Source organism: Capricornis sumatraensis, chromosome 19 (genome assembly GCF_032405125.1).
Source record: "Capricornis sumatraensis isolate serow.1 chromosome 19, serow.2, whole genome shotgun sequence".
Classification (NCBI taxonomy): domain Eukaryota; kingdom Metazoa; phylum Chordata; class Mammalia; order Artiodactyla; family Bovidae; genus Capricornis; species Capricornis sumatraensis.
The window spans coordinates 47,409,635-47,429,148 of record NC_091087.1 but is presented as its reverse complement, the minus strand read 5'-3'; the positions used below and the strand labels follow the sequence as shown (position 1 = coordinate 47,429,148).

The 19,514-nt window shown below is 37.5% G+C and overlaps 1 protein-coding gene across 2 annotated transcripts in view; it reads left to right on the top strand.

Moving 5' to 3' along the window:
• The window catches only part of PRKD1 (protein kinase D1), a 352,100-nt gene that overhangs the window by 293,251 nt on the left and 39,335 nt on the right, over positions 1-19,514 (top strand). For both annotated transcript variants that reach the window (XM_068991082.1, XM_068991081.1), the window contains 9 exons: positions 1,363-1,573; positions 3,053-3,130; positions 4,910-5,114; positions 9,237-9,360; positions 10,812-10,889; positions 12,151-12,430; positions 14,076-14,128; positions 16,265-16,337; positions 18,770-18,876. In XM_068991082.1, the coding sequence (XP_068847183.1) occupies positions 1,363-1,573; positions 3,053-3,130; positions 4,910-5,114; positions 9,237-9,360; positions 10,812-10,889; positions 12,151-12,430; positions 14,076-14,128; positions 16,265-16,337; positions 18,770-18,876 (1,209 nt within the window). The remainder of the gene's footprint in view (positions 1-1,362; positions 1,574-3,052; positions 3,131-4,909; positions 5,115-9,236; positions 9,361-10,811; positions 10,890-12,150; positions 12,431-14,075; positions 14,129-16,264; positions 16,338-18,769; positions 18,877-19,514) is intronic.

Here is a 19,514-nt window from a genome sequence, read left to right as displayed (position 1 = left end):
TGAATCTGTAAATCAAAATTTTCCCATTTGATGCAGATAGACATTGAAAGGGATAGAAATTATATGTATATATGATTTGTTTCTCATCTTTTCAGTAATTACCCAAATTAGAAATTAACTAAGTAAGGCGATAATACAAGGGCTCTAGAAGCAGACAAATGTAGATTCATGTTTTGACTGTACTAGGTACTAGCATTTGACCCCAAAATTAGATACCTCAACTATAGATAACAAGGCCTGTCTTGTAAGGTACCTAAAACAGTGATTATTCAGAGTTAATACTAAGTTAAGAGCTCAATAAATGAATTATATAATTATAATGACTATTAAAAAGTAATTCAGTTCTTTTATTCCAATGATTATTATTTCTGATGATTCCCAAGTATATTTCCATGATATCAAGAGATACCATGAAATTGTTCAAAAACACTGGAAACACAGTTCATTTTAATTCATTTATTTTTTTTTAAATCTGTATACTGAGCTGATGACATAATTACAAAATGAGAAACAGGAGTGTACAGAGGTATAATTGTAACCAAAACATTAATATTTGTGAGTCTTACATAATCTAGTAGTCACTGTTTCTCAATTATATAAATGATAGTATAAGTTTAACTCTACTTTTAGTTAAAGAATAATTTTAAATTATATATATATTTTTTTTCTTGGAGAAAATCCAAGGAAACTATCGGCCCTTTTCAGATGGGACTGTATGGGACAGACTGGGGGGATTCGCTTTTCATTTATTATCCTCCTGAATTTCTTACATTTTATACATGTGACTCTTTAGTAAATGTCAGTGAAGTAGTATATGCAGTGAGATTTAGAACCATATTTTGGTTTGCTTTCAACTTTATATTTCTCCATTAAAACTAATGAAACTAAAAAGCTGAAAATTATTTTAAAGTCCCAGAAATCAGGTTCAAATATTCGGATCTCCAATTCTGTTTTCAGATGTAAAAGCAAAGTACTCAAGTAAGATAGTAAAGGGGAAATAAATTACATTAATAAACAGGAACATAGTTTTAGTTTATTCCTCTGACATTCTTAACAATCAGTCCACTAAATACAATAGTAAAACAAAAAGCAATTTAAAAATGCATGAATATATTATGCTGTGTCAAGGTCACTTGCATCTTGTATCACTCTGGGAACATCACTACTACCTGAACAGCTGAATGTGTTTTATTGGGAAAATGATTTCTCTCTTTGTGTCAGTTTTACTACACTAGTGCCTTGGCTCAGTAATAATGTGAACCCTTTTGTCAAAAAATTAAATCAAAATGAAAATAAAAATACATAAACATATAAATCAGTCTTTTACAACTTATTGTCCTCTGTTGTCTTTCAAACGTATAGCAAAAGTCACCATCTGAGTCCTTCATTGGTCGAGAGAAGAGGTCAAATTCCCAGTCGTACATTGGGCGACCCATCCAGCTCGACAAGATCTTGCTGTCCAAAGTTAAAGTGCCGCACACATTCGTCATCCACTCGTATACCCGGCCCACTGTGTGCCAGTATTGTAAGAAGCTTCTCAAGGGGCTCTTCAGGCAGGGCCTGCAGTGCAAAGGTAAGGATGACTTTGCCACCAGCCAGCACTTGATCCTCATCCATTTGAAGTCATTGTTTTCCTCATCACTTTTCTTTCTAGGTGAATGCTTGGTTTTAATATTTTCTTCTAAAATCATTGTGATTACAACATCAGCACCAAATAAAACAGCCTTCAAGGCCTTCACCTCCTGCTCCTCTGTCCACCTCCTCCTGACCGTTTCAGTGGAGCTAGCCCACTGAGATAATACGTGACGGATGGATGGCTGTAAAAAGCTACCCCCGGGCAGCAGTGAACCCCATGCTGGATCTTACCTAAGCCTCCTTCAGCCTCCCATTTGGACCGGGGAGCTCCTCAACCTCACTTGCCCTGGTTCTTGCATCCTACTGACATGCTTATTCCAACATCTGTGGTGGTGCAAGCTCTGTGTAGACCTGAGGGGCCTCATTAGATTTGTGTTAACTACAGTACTCTCCCTGAAAGTGTGCTGGCTCTTACAATAGCAGTATGCTAATAATACTTTTCCAAGGCTGATAGTGAAGCGTCTAGAGAAAGGGGCGTGTTTTCTGATTCACTCACAGGCCAGTATAGATGAATGGCTCACCCTTCCTTCTCCCACTGCCTCAGTGGCCTTCCCTGGCTCAACCCCACACTCCCCTAATGGCAGGGTTCTGTCATTTGTCCTGTTTGCTCCTCTGGCCTGGAGGGACCAGCCGGAACTTGCATGGTTAGCCTCATCTCAGGCAGGCTTCCTGACCACCCTTGTTCCTTTGGATGCTGATCCCAGGTTGATTCCTGTGAACATTCCCTCCTCCTCTCACCATGTACGCATAGCTCTCCGCCTTGCTCCTCTGGCTCTGACCCTAGGCTCCCTTCTGATCATCATCTAACCTTTCCCCTGTGTCCATACTTGTGGTGGCTGATAATAGCTTTTAAAGGTGTCCTAGTACTAATCCCCAGAACCTGTAATGGTACCTTATGTAGAAAATGGGTCTCTGTGGATGTGATTAACTTAAGGCTTTTGAGATGGGAAGTTTAGCCTGGATTATCCAGGAGAGTTTGATGCAATCACAGCATCTTTACCAGACAGAGACAGGGATTATTTGACACAGAGGAAGACAAGGTGACATGACCACAGACGCAAACATTAGAGTGATGTGCCCACAAGCCAAGGAATGCCAGCCACCGTCAGAATCCAGTCATCAGGACTCTCCCCTGGAGCTTCTGCAGGAAGATTTTGAATTTCTGTCTTCCAGACCCGTGTGAGAATAAATTTCTGTTGTTTTGAAAGTGAAAGTGTTAGTTGCTCAGTTGTATCTGACTCTCTGCAACCCCATGGACTGTAGCCCACCAGGCTCCTTTGTCCATGGAATTCTCCAGGCAAGAATACTGGAGTGGGTAGCTGTTCCCTTCTCCAGGGGATATTCCAGCCCCAGGGATCCAACCCGGGTCTCCTGCATTTGTTGTTTAAGCCACCAAAAATAAAACCATTGTGATTAGATTGCAGATTCAACTGTCATAAACGCTGTGCCCCAAAAGTGCCCAACAACTGCCTTGGTGAAGTGACCATTAACGGAGGTAGGTAAAAGGTCTGCCTTCTCTCCCTCTTAGGGCATGTGTTGTATAGGACTTAGTGGGATTTTTTTTTTACTTTTGTTTCCATTCAGATACTTGTGACCCAGTAAGTTACAGCTTCTGTCCTACTTTACTGTAGAAAAGTACCCATCATTGTGTTATGATAAAGACCAGAGATTTTCTAGATTTTTACATGATGAACCACCTCATACTGAAACCATGGATATCCAGGATTTCTTCCCCAACTCTCGTATTTTCTATACCTATCCTAGTTCATTCAGAAATGTAGAAATTGTTGTAATGTCTGCAAGTTATACCTATCGGTCTTTTCCTCCATCCTTTTTATTCCAAGCATTGAGACAGAAGTTAACTTTTATTCCCTGTTGATCAAGGGAAGAATCACAGAAATTGACTGACCGGAAACAGTTACCTACTTTCTTCATCCATCCAGTTACTGTTTTCATTGTGTATGTGCTTGTTAACATGCATCTTTAATAATAATAATAAAAGGAAATTTAATTCAGCCAATTAAAAGCTCCATATCCTTTTCTATATTGAGGAATATTCTTTTGGGAAGACTTCAGTTGCATAGATTAAGTTGGAAGGAATCCTAAGAAAAATGCTGTGTTCTAAAGGAACAGCTCTCATTTTCTTCCCTGGTAGAATTCCTTATGGATTCTGAACAAAACGTTTGGCGCAGAGTCCCCAGCTGACTTTTCCCATAGATAGTAGACTGCATTAGACTTTCAGCCTGTTATCAGATTGTTGATTCCTCTGAGAAGAAAACTGGTGGTAAAAGATCAGAGAAACTGGTTGAGTATTTCTGAGTTCCTGAAGAACAAGTGATTATCTGTGTTCTCCACTTTCTTCTCTATAAGAAGAGAAAGCTCTCTAGGAAAACATTCCCATAGTAGTTTCTGGCTTTGCAGTGCTGCCAAAGATAAAAACTTGGCAGTCTTCCCAGTTTAAGTGGCATGTGGTATTGATTTTATTCAGGCCCAGGAAATGTCAACCTGTACTAGATAACTGGAAGCAAGGGGAAACAGTATAGCTTTTGATTAATTTGAAATTGCATTTTTCCATACAGTCTGAAAAATCTGGGAAAATGTGCATTTTCCAAACTTGGCAGGCCATTTAAACCATCAGCCTTAAATAGGCTCTAATCAGTCTATTTTCTAATTTTAAAGTAAGAACTTTATATTAGTAAGTAATTACATTAGCATCAACTGTATAATGGCAGGATTCAGTATTATTTCAAATATCAAATATTTGTTTGATAGTTATTTAAATGCTGCTGCTTATGTGACCAATTTAATATATTGAAATTCATTATTTTAACAGTTACTGGGGTATCAGGAGTCAGTGACATTCTGTGTTCTTGCATGTGAAGGTTTCCCACATCCTCCCACGTATTTCTTTTTCCCACCAGGGTGCTGTGCTACTGAAATAAGATTAGTTTCCTCTTCACTGGTATCACTTTGCTTCCTAGCACTTTGTTTCTGTATCACCCTTGGCGTCCTTCCAAGGCTCCCCATGATGTATTTATGCTTCTAGGCTTAGGGGCCTAAAAAATGAGCATCTACTTGTAAAATTATATATTTATCCTCTCATAAATTCAGATACTTATGAGCTAAAGTTTAAAAGGAAAGTGAAAGAAGAGTTATTCACATGACTATATTTTTAGGGCTTCCAATTGATTTGTTTTAGGATTGCCTAACTTTCTCTTAAGTCTTGGCTCTAGGATACTAGCCTTATCTTCATGGGTGCAAAACAATTTTGTAGATTTGCTTAGCCCTGGGGCAGAGTCTGACGTAGTTATGGAAGAAGGGAGCGATGACAATGACAGTGAAAGAAACAGTGGGCTCATGGATGAATTGGAAGAGGCAATGGTCCAGGATGCTGAGATGGTGATGGCCGAGTGCCAGAATGACAGTGGGGAAATGCAGGATCCAGACCCGGACCACGAGGACTCCAACAGAACCATCAGGTGAGGGTGCACTCCTAGGCTTGGTCAGACAGGCGAGCCCCAAGTGGTGTTTACTTCTTAAAGCTCTTTGATATTTTAATCTATTATAGAGAAAACCTAAAGTTGTGTTTACAATCATACCTGGTTTTATTATTTTATTGCACTCCACAGGTATTCCATTTTATTGTTTTTTTTAAACAAATTGAACCTCTGTGGCAACCTTGGGTAGGGCACAACTATCAGTGCCATTTTCCCAACAGCTTTTACTCACTTTGCATTTCTGTGTCACATTTTGGTAATTCTCTCAATATTTCACACATGTTCACTATTATTACGTTTGTGAGGGTGATCTATGTTTAGTAAACTTTGAGGTTACTATTGTAATTGTTTGGGGGCACGACAAACCAAGCCTGTATAAGACAGGAAGCTTAATCAATAAACGTTATGTGTTATGACATCTCTGCAAGCCAGCCATTTTCCTGTCTCTCTCCATCTCCTCAGGCCTCCCTATTTCCTGAGACACAACAGTATTGAAATTAAGCTAGTTAATAACCCTGCAATTGCTTTTAAGTGTTCAAATGAAACATTCATGTGTCTCTCACTTTAAGTCAAAAGCTGGAAATAATTAAGCTTAGTGAGGAAGGCATGTTGAAAGCCAAGATGGGTCAGAAGCTCAGCCTCTTGAGGTAAACCATCAGCCAGGTTGTCGATGCGAAGTAAAAGTTCTTGATGGAATTGAAAGTGCTACTCCAATAAACACATGAATGATAAGACAGCAAAACAGCACCGTTGCTGATGGAGATAGTTTAACCTTGATAGAAGTTCAAGCCAACAGCAGCAATCCCTTACAGCAAAACCTAATCCAGATCAGGTCCTAACTCTTTTCAAGTCTGTGAAGACTGAGCAGTGCGGAAGATTCAGAAGAAGAGTGTGAAGCTATTAAAGACTGGATAAGCCATTGCCATAGCATAAAAGTATGGAGTGAAGCATCAAGTGCTGATGTGCAAACTGCAGCAAGTTACCAAAAAATCGGGCTAAGTTAATGAAGATAGCTACACATACATTTTCAGTATAGACAAAACAGCCTTGTATTTGAAGCCCATGTCATCTAAGACTTTCACAGCTAGAAGATGAAAGCTTCAAAGGACAGGCTGACTCTGAAGCTGGTAACTTTAAGTTGAAGCCAGTGCTCATTTACCATTCTGAAGAATCTTACAACCCTTAATGATTATACCAAATCCACTCTGCTTATGTTCTGTAAGTGGAACAGCGAAGCCTGGATGACAATGCATCTGTTTAGAGCATAATTTACTGAATGTTTTAAGTCCACTGTTGCAACTTATTGCTCAGGAAAAGAAAAAATTCCTTTCAAAACGCTGCTGCTCATTTACAATGCACCTGGTCACCCAAGACCTCTGCTGAAGATGGATGGTTAAGATTCTCGTTGTTTTCATGCTTTCTGACACAGCATCTGTTCTACAGCCCATGGATCAAGGACTAATTTTAACTTTTATTATTTTTAGAGATACATTTTGTAATATTGCCATATAGATAGTGATTCTTCTGATAGATCTAGACAAAGTCAACTGAAAACCTGAAAAAGATTTGCTCTTCAGATACCGTTAAGAATATTCATGATTAATGAGAAGAGGTCAGAACATCAACATTAACAGGAGTTTGGAAGAAGTTGTTTCCAAACCTCATGGATGAGTTTGAGTGGAGGAAGTAGCTGCTGATGTGATGCAAATAACATGAGAACTAGAATTAGAAATGGAGCCTGAAACTGACTGCAGTGTCATGATAAAGCTTTAAGAGTTGAGCAGAGGAAGTGGTTTCTTGAGATGGAATCTACTCCTGATGAAGATGCTGTGAAGACTGTTGAAATGACAGCAAAGGATTTAGAGTAATACTAGTACACCCATTTAATTTATAATGCAGTACAGAGTTTGAGTCCCATTTTGAAAGAAGTTCTGTGGGTAAAACGCTATAAAACAGCATTGTGTGCTACAGGGAAATCATTTGTGAAAGGAAGCATCAATTGATGTGGCAGACTTTGCTGTTGTCCTGTTTTTGAAAATCGCCGCAGTCACACCAGCTTTCAACAAACACCATCCTCATGGGTCAGCAGCCATCAACAATAAGGCAAGACTTTCCACCAGCAAAAAGACTACATCTTGCCCGAAGGCTGAGATGCTGGTTAGTAGTTTTTAGCAATAAGCTAATCTTTAAAGAATATACATCGATTTTTTTTTTTTTTAGGCATAGTGCTATATAACACATTTAATAGACCACAGTATAGTGTAAACGTAACATATATACACTGGGAAACCAAAAAATTCACGTGACTTGCTTTTTTGCCATGTTTGTTTTATCTCTGTGGTCTGGAACCAAGCTGAAACATGTCCAGACTTTTCCTATAATTTGTTTATAAATGAGCTATGTACTGTAGAAGAAGCTCCTAAGTTTGGAGCTAAGCGATCGGGATTCCCTTGGAGAGGTGTAGCTTGCATCCTTTCCTGGTATTGCCTCATTTTTTGACCCATTTTCTTTTGCATGTGAGGGTTACACATACTTGCAAACAGAAAATTTACTACTAAGTTAATATTTATTCAAAGCTTGTTGTGTGCAAATACATAGATCGGGGATCAACCTTAGCAGACACCATCTATTTTATAGTTGGCCTGCAATGTAGATAACGTAAGTTTGATCCCTGGGTGGAGAAGATCCCCTGGAGGAGGAAATGGCAACCCACTCCAGTATTCTTGCTTCGAGAATTCCATGGACAGTGGAACCTGGTGGGCCACAGTCCATGGGGTCAGTAAGAGTCAGACACAACTGAGCCACTGACACTTTATTTCAAGAATCACATTATGTCTGGACCTTACTGTTCTTTATTTTGTTTCAGAAGTGTGTGGAGTTTCATATTTGTGATTTGATTGTCTGTACTTTTGATTTGTAGATGATCCCCATTTTTTATACTAGTGGTCAGCATACTATAGCCAAATCAGTCTGTTGCCTGTTGTGTATAAAGTTTTATTGGAACATAGCCATGCCCATCCATAGCTATGGCTGTGGCTACTTTTACACTACAATGGCAGAGTTAAGTATTCTGCAGAGCCTGAAATGTGTATTACCTGACTGTACAAAAATAGCTCCCAAACCTCTGATTTATAAAGTGTATTCAAACTTTTATGTCCATTTTATAATCGCCATATTCATTGGCACTTCATAACTAAAATTCATAACTAAAATTGTTTATGAGAGGAGACCAATAAAATAATTGGATTTTATTTCATTTAATAACATGAGAAATATTTTTCAAATACTGGAAAATGCCTATGCCCCCACTTTCTTTTGAAGATGAACATTTCTTTAGTATCAAAATATTGGTGGCATGTAAGTGGTGGGTCAGTGGAGATACAGAGATAGAAAAGAAGGAGATGAAGGAGGGTCATAATTCCATGAGCAATAATTATTTAAAAGACAGTTTGAACAGCAGATTCTAATTTTTGTAAAATTATGTAGAGAGAGACTGAAATTCACATCAACATATTACATCTAAATGATTAATATTGTGGCTATAATATTTATTAAGGAAATGATCATTCACGTGTGACTCTGAACTGTGGCCTCCGTATACTGTGATAGTAATCTACCCAATGTTTACCCCTATACTGAGCACCAAGTGTTTAGTTCACCTGAAAACCTAGATGCTTACTGTTCTGCTCAGGGATTATTAAGATGTACATATAAAGCACCTCTCACCCTTCAGAGCAATCCAGAGTCTGAACCATCGTACTCTGACAATAATGTGTGTATGTATGTGAACCGACTCTTTGCGACCCCATGGACTGTAGCCTACCAGGCTCCTCTGTCCATGGAATTTTCCAGGCAGTAGTACTGGAGTGGATTGCCATTTCCTTCTCCAGGGGATCTTCCCGACCCAGAGATCGAACCCGGGTCTTCCGCATTGTAGACAGACGCTTTACCGTCTGAGCCACCAGGGAAGAATACCTTTCACTAAAAATGGGGTTTGAAATTTTCTTTTGCCTTTCACTTTGAAATAGCTGAAATAAGGCTTTAAGCAGGAAAAAGATCTGTATCTCAAAGCATTTCTTTCTTAAACTATTTTGACTTCTCCAGTCCATCAACAAGCAACAACATCCCACTCATGAGAGTAGTACAGTCTGTGAAACACACGAAGAGGAAAAGCAGCACCGTGATGAAGGAAGGATGGATGGTCCACTACACCAGCAAGGATCCGCTGGTAAGATCCACACCAAGCTCTTGGCTTGCCTTGTGAGCTTTAACTAGAGAAGCTTCTGGTGCTCTGTCAAGACTGTGGGATATCTGGGTTAGCAGGAACAAACCCTAGGGCAGGCAGGGTACAGGATCAGGGGAGAGTGTTCACAGTCTCTGAGGGTTCCATGCAGTTGAGTAAACAACTGAGTTAGAAAAGAGTCGACAGCAATCTCAGGGAAACAGAGTCCTTTCCCTGTATTACTTGAGATGATTCCCAAACCACTTGAGTGTCTACCAGCTTTTTATAGCAGCCAGGAAAACTTTCAGAATGCTCATCTGTGCTTCAAAAAAAATTTTGAGCCCTGCATTTTAGGGAGAGAAAAAATGATAACTGTTACATACTTCTTAAATCCTTAAGTGTTCACTTAAAAATTGACCTGTTCAGAAACATAGTAATCTTATATTAGATAAAAGACAGCACATTTAAAATTATTATACTCTGAGTTTCTCACTACTTCTTATTTTCCTAATAGTTGATGCATGAGGTTGTGCATGTATTGATGTATGTTTCAATTAGTAATAAGCTTCTTTCTCAGCTATTGGTAATGTTTTACTCATCACCTCCTAGCCGTAGAATTCCTATCATTTCTTCAGGTAAATTGACACCTATAACCTAACAGCTGTGTCTATAATCTCAGCCTTCTCTTCCAGAGAGAGCTTAATGTAGGACTCAACTGAATTTCATCCAGTCTTTCCTAGATGTGGTAAAATATTTGAAGCATATTTAGTATATTTGACTGGTGTAAGATAGGTCGTAGAAGAGACCAAGAATAGTATTAGGACCTTTTAGTCTGAAAAGAAGAAATACATGCATTCATACAGATACGCAAGGACCTGCTCACCAAATCATGGTTGTTCAGGTCTGCAGTAAGCTTAAGAGAAAGTCAAGCTATTGATGCATTCCTCTAATGTGAGGTTGATGCCATGGAGTCAGCCTTGCCATCCTGCTCAACATTCTTTAGTTCTACTGTGCCATCTCTAATGGAAGCCAGAATGCCTGGCTGGATCAGCATGGCATGCCTTATGTTCTAAAACAATAGAATATAAATATTATATCTCCCATTAAGCCCTTTTATTACAGCTATTAATCCACCTCTGGCTCTTCAAGCCATCAAATAAATTTTAAAATGGTGTTTTCTATTTATTCTACTTGCACTAAGTGCCAGGCACTGCTCTGGGTGCTAATACATCATCTCTTTTAATATTTATAACTCTTAAATGTAGGTGCAGAAACTCACTACACATTTGCTGAATAGACACCTCCTAGAGTCTTGAAATTATTAGTCTTCCTCTTCCAAAGGCCGCACACTTTCCCCCATCAAATCTTATGCCCCAGTGGGAAAATGTTTTGATTTTATCTGTCTTGGATTTTTTTTTAAAGTTTTTAAAATACACTGTATTAAACTTCTGTTTCAGCGGAAGCGGCACTATTGGAGATTGGATAGCAAATGTATTACCCTCTTTCAAAATGACACAGGAAGCAGGTACTACAAGGTGAGAGTGACTCTTTCCTTGACTGAGGTCTCATGCCCCCTCTTGCTTGCTTATGGGAATGTAGAGTATCAGAAATACAAAATTACACCCAACAAACGTGACTCTTCTGAAGCTTGCTCCGAGAGATACCTTTTTCTTCTCTGTAGTTTTTAGATTTGGGGAAAATCAGGTTGTGATCTGATTAGTCATCTGTGAATTTCAAATTTCACGGTGGAATGCTTCTGGCCCCATGGGGTGGTGGGGGAGAAGGTGGGGGAGAAGAAGCTTAACTATCTATTTTAGCAGGGATATGTGTTTTAACTAGCAAGTTCAGGGTCACAGAAGATTAGTGAAAAGTAAATTCCTGAAGTCTGTTCTAGCCAACTTTCTTTGTTTTGTTTTGCACTGGTAGTCCTGCAAATATGTCACCAGGGGTTAAGAAACATTGTATGATTCCTCCCTATATTGCCAATATCATAAGGAGCACTTTCTGCTAGAAAAATAATTTGGCAGCTGTTTTCATTCTGTCTCTCTACATGAAATAATACAGATGTCACATAACATATCACCCAGTGAAACACAGTTCCAAAAGAAATGTAGAGTGAAAAAGTATATATTTGCTCCATCAAGAATAATGAAGGCTCAGCGATAGCAGGTGTTGTTCTCCATGGCCCCTTTACACAGACCTAACAGAAAAAGGAAACCTCATTAACTTTTAAATTAAAAATTTGTTTTAAAAGTTATTATTTCTTCTCCATCCTAAAAGACAATATGGTGATTAATTTTTTAAATATCAAAACTGTCTTAAAGGCAACTGCTTGTAAAACCACTCTCTGTGGTATTCCTCACTAAAATTGTTCACGTGGCCATATTATTATATTAACATCTATCAAGTCAAATTACATGATTCATTTTCAGTGCTTTAAAGAATAGTTGAAATTCAAAAACAGCTGTGCATACCCAAATGCATTTCAAAAGGGTTATGATTTTACCTCACAGTTATTAAAATTATCATTTATAGTCTAAGACTTAGATTTTGATGCAGGTTCAAAATTATTCATATTTATTCTTATTGCATGAATATACTGAAAAGCCACTTAAACTTTTCTGGCAAAAGGAGATGATAATTTTATTTTTGTGTTTTTCTTAGTTATATTCTGTATCTTATTAAACTGTTTTATAGAAATGATAGCTGATTGTAATGTCATTTCTTACATGTCCCTGGCATGAGTTTTATTTGAAAGTTTTATCCTTTTGATAAACTCCATACTTTTTTCCACAGGAAATACCTTTATCAGAAATTTTATCTCTGGAACCAGCAAAACCATCAGCTTTAATTCCTGGTGGGGCCAACCCTCACTGTTTTGAGATCACTACAGCAAACATCGTGTATTATGTGGGAGAAAATGTGGTCAACCCCTCCAGCCCACCACCAAACAGCAGCATCCTCACCAGTGGCGTTGGTGCCGATGTGGCCAGGATGTGGGAGGTGGCCATCCAGCATGCCCTCATGCCCGTCATACCCAAGGGGTCCTCTGTGGGTTCAGGAACCAACGTGCACAGTGAGTCTGCTGGTTTTCTGTCTGTCTTTAGAACAGGTGAAGAGAACCCCTTTAGGAATGTTTAGTTTGTTGGAAGACCCTGATACTGGGAAAAATCGATGGCAGGAGGAGAAGCGGGTGACAGAGGATAATATGGTTGGATAGCATCACCAACTCAATGGACATGTGTTTGAGAAAACTCTAGGAGATAGTAAAGGACAAGGAAGCCTGGTATGCTACAGTCCATGGGTTCACAAAGAGTTGGACATGACTTAGTGACTGAACAAACAAAAAAAGGAGGGGGGTCTCCAAATAAAAGCTTCTACAGATAAGGTGTTTTATTTTATATTAAAAATTTGAACAGATGCATGTCAACCCAATATATCCAATAATAGCAGAAACTTGGGCTATTGGTGATTAAAGAAGTAATCTTGTCAGCTTGAGCTTGACTGGAATGCCAGTTTTGCCATCTGCAAATCTGAGTTAACACAAGTCCTCCCAAACCACCGAATGTGCCACTCTCTGCAGGAGACTTAGCTGCTGCTGCTGCTAAGTCGCTTCAGTTGTGTCTGACTCTGTGCCACCCTGTAGACGGCAGGCACCAGGTTCCCCCGTCCCTGGGATTCTCCAGGCAAGAACACTGGGAGTGGGTTGCCATTTCCTTCTCTGATGCATGAAAGTGAAGTCGCTCAGTCGTGTCTGACTCTTAGCAACCCCATGGACTACAGCCTACCAGGCTCTTCTGGCCATGGGATTCTCCAGGCAAGAGTACTGGAGTCAGGTGCCGGTGCCTTCTCTGTGCTCAGAGTACTTGGAAACTCTTAAATCATTTTTTCCCAGGTAGATCTCTCTGTTCATTGTAGCATGAGATAAATTGTACCAGAATTCAATCAAGATCAAAAATGGAGGATGCGTTTTTGAAAGATATGTTAGAGGAGTATCTGTATACAAATGTAACTTTACAGTCTCACAATGGCTATTAATAATGAAGCCTGTGGCAAAGAACCCTCTGTTTTCACATCACAGTGATCTGATGATCTGTGATAGATTTGATTTGTCACAACTCTTTAGTCGGACTGATCTCTACAACCAGTGTACACATTGCATGCATGCATGCTAAGTAGCTTCAGTCATGTTCAACTCTGTGCCACCCTATGGACTGTATAGCCTGCCAGGCTCCTCCGTCCATGGGATTCACCAGGCGGCTTCTTTACCACTGGCACCACCTGGGAAGCTCAGTACATACTAAAAGGATATATATGCCTATTGGAGTGCTAACCATTTTATGTGAGATCTCTATTTTTAAAATAACCCCAATAGGTGGATGTTAATGTTTTGCCTGCTTTATGGGTAAGGGAATCAGACCCTAGTGGCATTAAGCTGCTTCTGCTTGTACCAGAGTTAAGAAATGGCAAACCAGAATTTGAACCCAAATCTTTATGACTTCCAACTCTAAACTGACAAAATACTGTTATTTTTCAAAGCAAAGTACAGAGTAAATCTGTAACTGTAAAAGCAAACAAATATTCTAATAGGCATTTTCTTAGAAGAATATAATTGCTATGATTTAAAAATATCCCTGCAGCTTGATTAATAAACATGTGTTTACCTATTTTGCGATTACCTCTCTTACTTCTTTTGTGTATTTTTTAATGTGTATTTCTAGGAGATATTTCTGTGAGTATTTCAGTTTCAAATTGCCAGATTCAAGAAAATGTGGTGAGTATGTACCTACTAATATAAAACTTGGTACTATGATCTTTTATTGGAAAATAAGAGCATCATAAAATACATTTTTATTGATCTGACATTTTAATTTTTTAGTATTTTCTAGAAAATAAAATAGGGTCCCTTTGGATGTTTTTCCTCTATAAAATTTTAGAAACATTACATTGTATCAATTCTTTAGTGATTTTCTATAATCTGTTCTGTAGTGTGGAGAGTTAAATAACTATTTTTCATTTCAGGTAAGCAATTATAATGCAGTGCCTGATTTTTTATATATTTGACCCATCTTGATACTGGAATTTTAAATGGTTGATGTTATGTAATACCAGATAAAATAGATAAATTATTTGAATTTCATGAGTAGCTTAAACGTGCCCTTATTCTCTTTCCTTGATTGCAACCTAGGAATGCTATCATATGACAAGGAGTTGCAAATACACTTACAATCACTTGTACTTATCAAGGAGGCCTGATAAAACTGCATAAATGAGATTTTATGGGTCCACATTCTAGCACCCTAGTCAACTGTACCACCTAATTCCATCAGCTCAGTTTTTGAAAATTCTGTGTAGATCATATACATATTATGAAGTAATTTACACTCTGTCATATGTTTGCTTTTTTTATTATACTTTGTGACTGTGGCTAGAAGCCCAAAAGTAACGAGGCCTTTCCTACCTCATCCTGTGACTCAGATTTTCCCTCAATTTTGACTGCTATGCCTGTGACCAAAAGGAAAATATTTGTAGCCTTACACTAATCTGAGTTTACTTTTCAAAAAGTAAACTCTGTGAAACTTAATTTATCACCGGCATAACTTTGCAACCTTTACTAAATTGGCATAAAGTAAACTGAAAACCAATATGATTGAGAGAATTAAGAAAAGTTCATAACAAAAATTAGCTGTATTCTTATTCTGTCAGTCACAAGATAGATAAAGACCTCTTTTTCTATTAGTCAAAAGATAAAGATTTCTGTTGCCCTTAGCCAGAGAAGACTTTGAGAAATATTTATCTGCCTATAAATCTCTTGTGAAATTCTAGATTCCTTTGTGGTTCTTCCACCTACAAATTCTAGATGGCCATTGAGCTATCAGAAAAAAATGAAATCGTACTTGGACGCAGACTACTAGAGTAGTATTAATTTCTTTTCTTGTCTTCAGACAACCTTGAACTCTGAACCATAGATACTCTGAAGGGATCAGAGGATAGAAAGGACTTATAGTTTTTTTCTGGAGGAGGGACAAAGGAAAAGGATAGGAATATATAGAATATGCAAAGGGTAAGATGTGAGGTAAAGGGACTTTTGGTTTTGAAAGGACAACGGTAAAGGGTGGAGGATAGGCAGAATATTCCATGGTATGTCATAGCAATACTGAAAGTGAAAGAGTATTACATTATGCTCTCATGATTGTCATCATCAAATCACAGGTTGTAAACACAGTCATTTAAAACAGAATGCTTTACTTAGCAATTATTATTTCAAAGAGGAAAGAGTAGACGCTTGGAAACTTGTAACCTCTGTAAGTGGAAAAAGTGAAACAGTCTGGTCACCTTATAAATGAAAATTTTCATTATCCGTTTGTTGTGTCTCTGGCTCATTCACAGTGATTGAGCCCCTTTTCCCTCCAGTTTAAATTCATCTGATGTAGATGATTGAATAAGAAGCAGCCTTACCATTTTAGCCATAAAGAATGAAATGGGTTGGAATCAGGACTCACAGAGACGTGATTGGGAATCATGATTATTTAATGTGAAATTTCTAAATAACCATCTCAATAAGCAAATCTGTTTCTAATACTGGCATTATGTATGTTTTTGACATTATATATATATAAATGACATTATATAGTTTTAAGTCTTTTTTTTCTCCCTAATGAAACCTATTTACTTGAACACTGAAAAATTTCTGCTGGTTAAGAGCAGAATAGTTTTCAAACATTACAACATTAAATTGAAGGGTGAGTTTTTAATATTATCATTATATTGTAGGTTTCATCTGGCATTTAAATTGTTTATGTTTAAATTCATCAAGTATTCATGATATATTTAATAAAATTATAGAATTTGTTAGGACTAATATGTTGTTTCACTTCATGTTTGTTTTTCTCTGGACTTGTACCTGTAGGACATCAGCACAGTTTATCAGATTTTTCCTGATGAAGTACTGGGTTCTGGACAGTTTGGAATTGTGTATGGAGGTATGTTGATTCACCAATTATTTTTATAGTTTTGGCTACTTGTGTTAAGAAAATTAATATCTCCAAGAAGAATATAAAAACCTATATGTAGATGTGTTTTAGATGTTATGTCTTTCTGTGACTTACCTTTTTAGAAATTTCTCTTGAGGTTTTCGCTAACTGGAAAATTAGCACATGTCTGTTTTGAAAGAGAAATTTTTCTACTCCTAAAAAATTTCTTTTGCTTAAATATTGATAAACTCTATATACAATAATGGTTAAATATTGGTTTATACAGGCAAAATATTGAGAAACAAGGAAACTGTAATTTGGAAACATTCTTTTTCCTCTTAGCATATTTGGTCAGAATGCTATAGAAATCCATTCATGTAACTAGGCAAGAACTAGTCTATTCTGACGTCTTTATTAGATGTTAGAATCTAACATCTTCTATTCTAACATCTTTAGCAATATTATGTATTTTGTTAAGGTCTGCATTTTTTACATGTATGAAGTAAAATATTAAATTTTTACATTTTTCTTATTCTCAGGTTATTTGGTGAATTTAGTTAAAGCTTCTGTCTTAGATTGTAGTCAGTTCAATCACATTTTTCAAATCCTTAGGAAAGATACCAGTTTTTTTACCTGCCCTGTAAAATGGCCTCATAACTTTCAATTACTTAATATAATCAGTAACAGATTATCTTTTTTGTGAGATGGGGTGCTCTGAAATAATCACAATGTTTGATTCTATTACTTATCATAGTATAATATTATGCTTTTTATTTAAAAACTAATTAAATTCTACTCTGTTTTACAAAGTAATTTTGATTCTTATAAAATGTATAAATCATTTTTTTTGACAGAAAACCTGTCAGTGAGTCAGCAACCATTGTATTTTCCGTCAAGGCCTAACAGTGTGATTGGGGAGACTAAGTACAACACAAGGAATTGTTCTGCAGTGTACTAATTGCATGCATGCAAAAAAGGACAGTCATGGTGCATAGAGCGTGGTGCTGTGCTTAGTTGCTCAGTCATGTCCAACTCCTTGAGACCCCATGGACTGTAGCCCAGCAGGCTCCTCTGTCCATGGGAGTTCTCCAGACAAGAATACTGGAGTGGGTAGCCAATCCCTTCTCCAGGGCATCTTCCTGACCCAGGAATTGAACCAGGGTCTCCTGCATTGCAGGTGGATTCTTTACCAACTGAGCTACAAGGGAAGCCCATGAAGTGTGGTAAATATACATAACTGAATATAGTGTGGGGGTGAAATGGCTAAGAAATGAGATTAGAGAAACCAGCATGCGCCACATAGTTTGTAACATCCAACAGTGAGGGAGCGGGTTTAGAAGGAGGCCTCCACAAGGAAGACTAGAAAGTTATACCTGGACACATACGGATGAAGCAGATGAGAACAGTCACAGAAGATAGGTCAAGTGCCACAGAGACAGAAACATGGAGACGAAAAACGCCACAGTCTTGCAGACAGCAGTTGCAGTAAAAGTCTGAGTTGGAACAGAAATCGCAGCCAGTGAAAGTAAAGAACATGAAGACAAGACAATAGTTTTGTCAGCTGTGAAGGGAAGCATTCTCGAAGGAGTTGGAAGGAATAGTGAAAGTGGTTTCAGGGAGAAGCGGCACTAGAATTACCCCAAATGCAAAAATAATAGAATTTTGAATTAGTTTATATGTGGCCAAAAATAGTGAGTAATTAGTTTCACTTTCAGATTCACTTAGCATTACTTTATTCGTATCTTCTATAATCAAGTAGTGTAGAAGTGAACAGCTTGAGGGGACCCTTTGATTCCCTAGAAGGTTTATTGTGAGAATTAAATTGGATAGGATATATGTAAAGGGCCTGTCAGATGTTGACGATGGTGATAATGATGATGAGAACACGTTTTTTGAGTGTGTATAGTTATCTGGGCACTCTGTGTCCTGCACATATCTTGTGGCATCTAATTCTCACAACAGTGCTACCATTGAAGATGAGGAACTCAGAAAGCTTTAGCGGTTTGCTCAAGACCATGATGCTATTAGTGCCAAGATTTTTATTCTTTCTGTTACAGCATACATTAGTTTATCAGGACTTCATCCTTTCTTAAGGAGAGTACTTTTGCCAGTGGTATGAATATTTTCCATATTAAGTAGCTCAATATCCTGTTTCTAAAACATATGTTTTATAAGAAAATATCAGATTGTTCATATGAATAGCTTTTAATGTCCTAATTCTTTTGTGTTTTGAATTTGGCTAAGTTTATAGTGTATATTTGATCTGTAATAATGGAGCTAAGAAATGAAATCTTGATGGGCAAAAGTCAGTGCTCACCAGAAATGTTAATTTTTTCAGTAAACCATTTTTATAATTCTAAAATGTCCTTATAAATTTTGGTATTCTTCAACAGAGATGATATTTAATAAGATTATGCTATTATTTCTTTTTTATTTTAAAGGAAAACATCGTAAAACAGGAAGAGATGTAGCTATTAAGATCATTGACAAGTTAAGGTTTCCAACAAAACAAGAAAGCCAGCTTCGTAATGAGGTTGCAATTCTTCAGGTACTTTTTGTTTTTTATGTGGGGTCTATAATATATCCCATTAACTTCTGCAAAACAAAGGAAAGTTACCCATTATCTGTGGCATAGATATTTAGGAATATGTTTAAATATAAGTGAAACGGCAGATCAAGCATCAAACCACTGCCTGGGTGGTATCTTCCCTGAGACTAGCCAGCAGCTTTTCCTTTCTATGTGCTTAATTCTAGGTTTTAGTGTGTTATTAATTCTCATTAAATGAATACTGTTCAGCATTTGCCCATAGTGGACATGCTGCGACCATTTTGTTTTACGTTATCAATGACCTTGCCTTCATAAACATTCCTCCTTTATGCTGTGATAATTATATGAATTGAGTATATGTCAGAATGTAGCTGTCAGCATATCAAGTAAAAGAGTAATACATGCCTGAGAATCAGATGATCTTGATCTTATTAATGTCCTCTTTGTGTCTCACTGTAAGCCTTTTATTTAATATTGAGACTATTCCTTAACTCTTCTCGTTTTTTAAGGCAGTCCCTTTTTAAAGCCAGAATTTGCTAATGAAAAGTATTATGTGATATACATAATTATAAATTATTAAAACTTTTTATGCAGATCAAAAGGAAATAGAGCAGTTGTTTATTTACTAAATGTGGCCA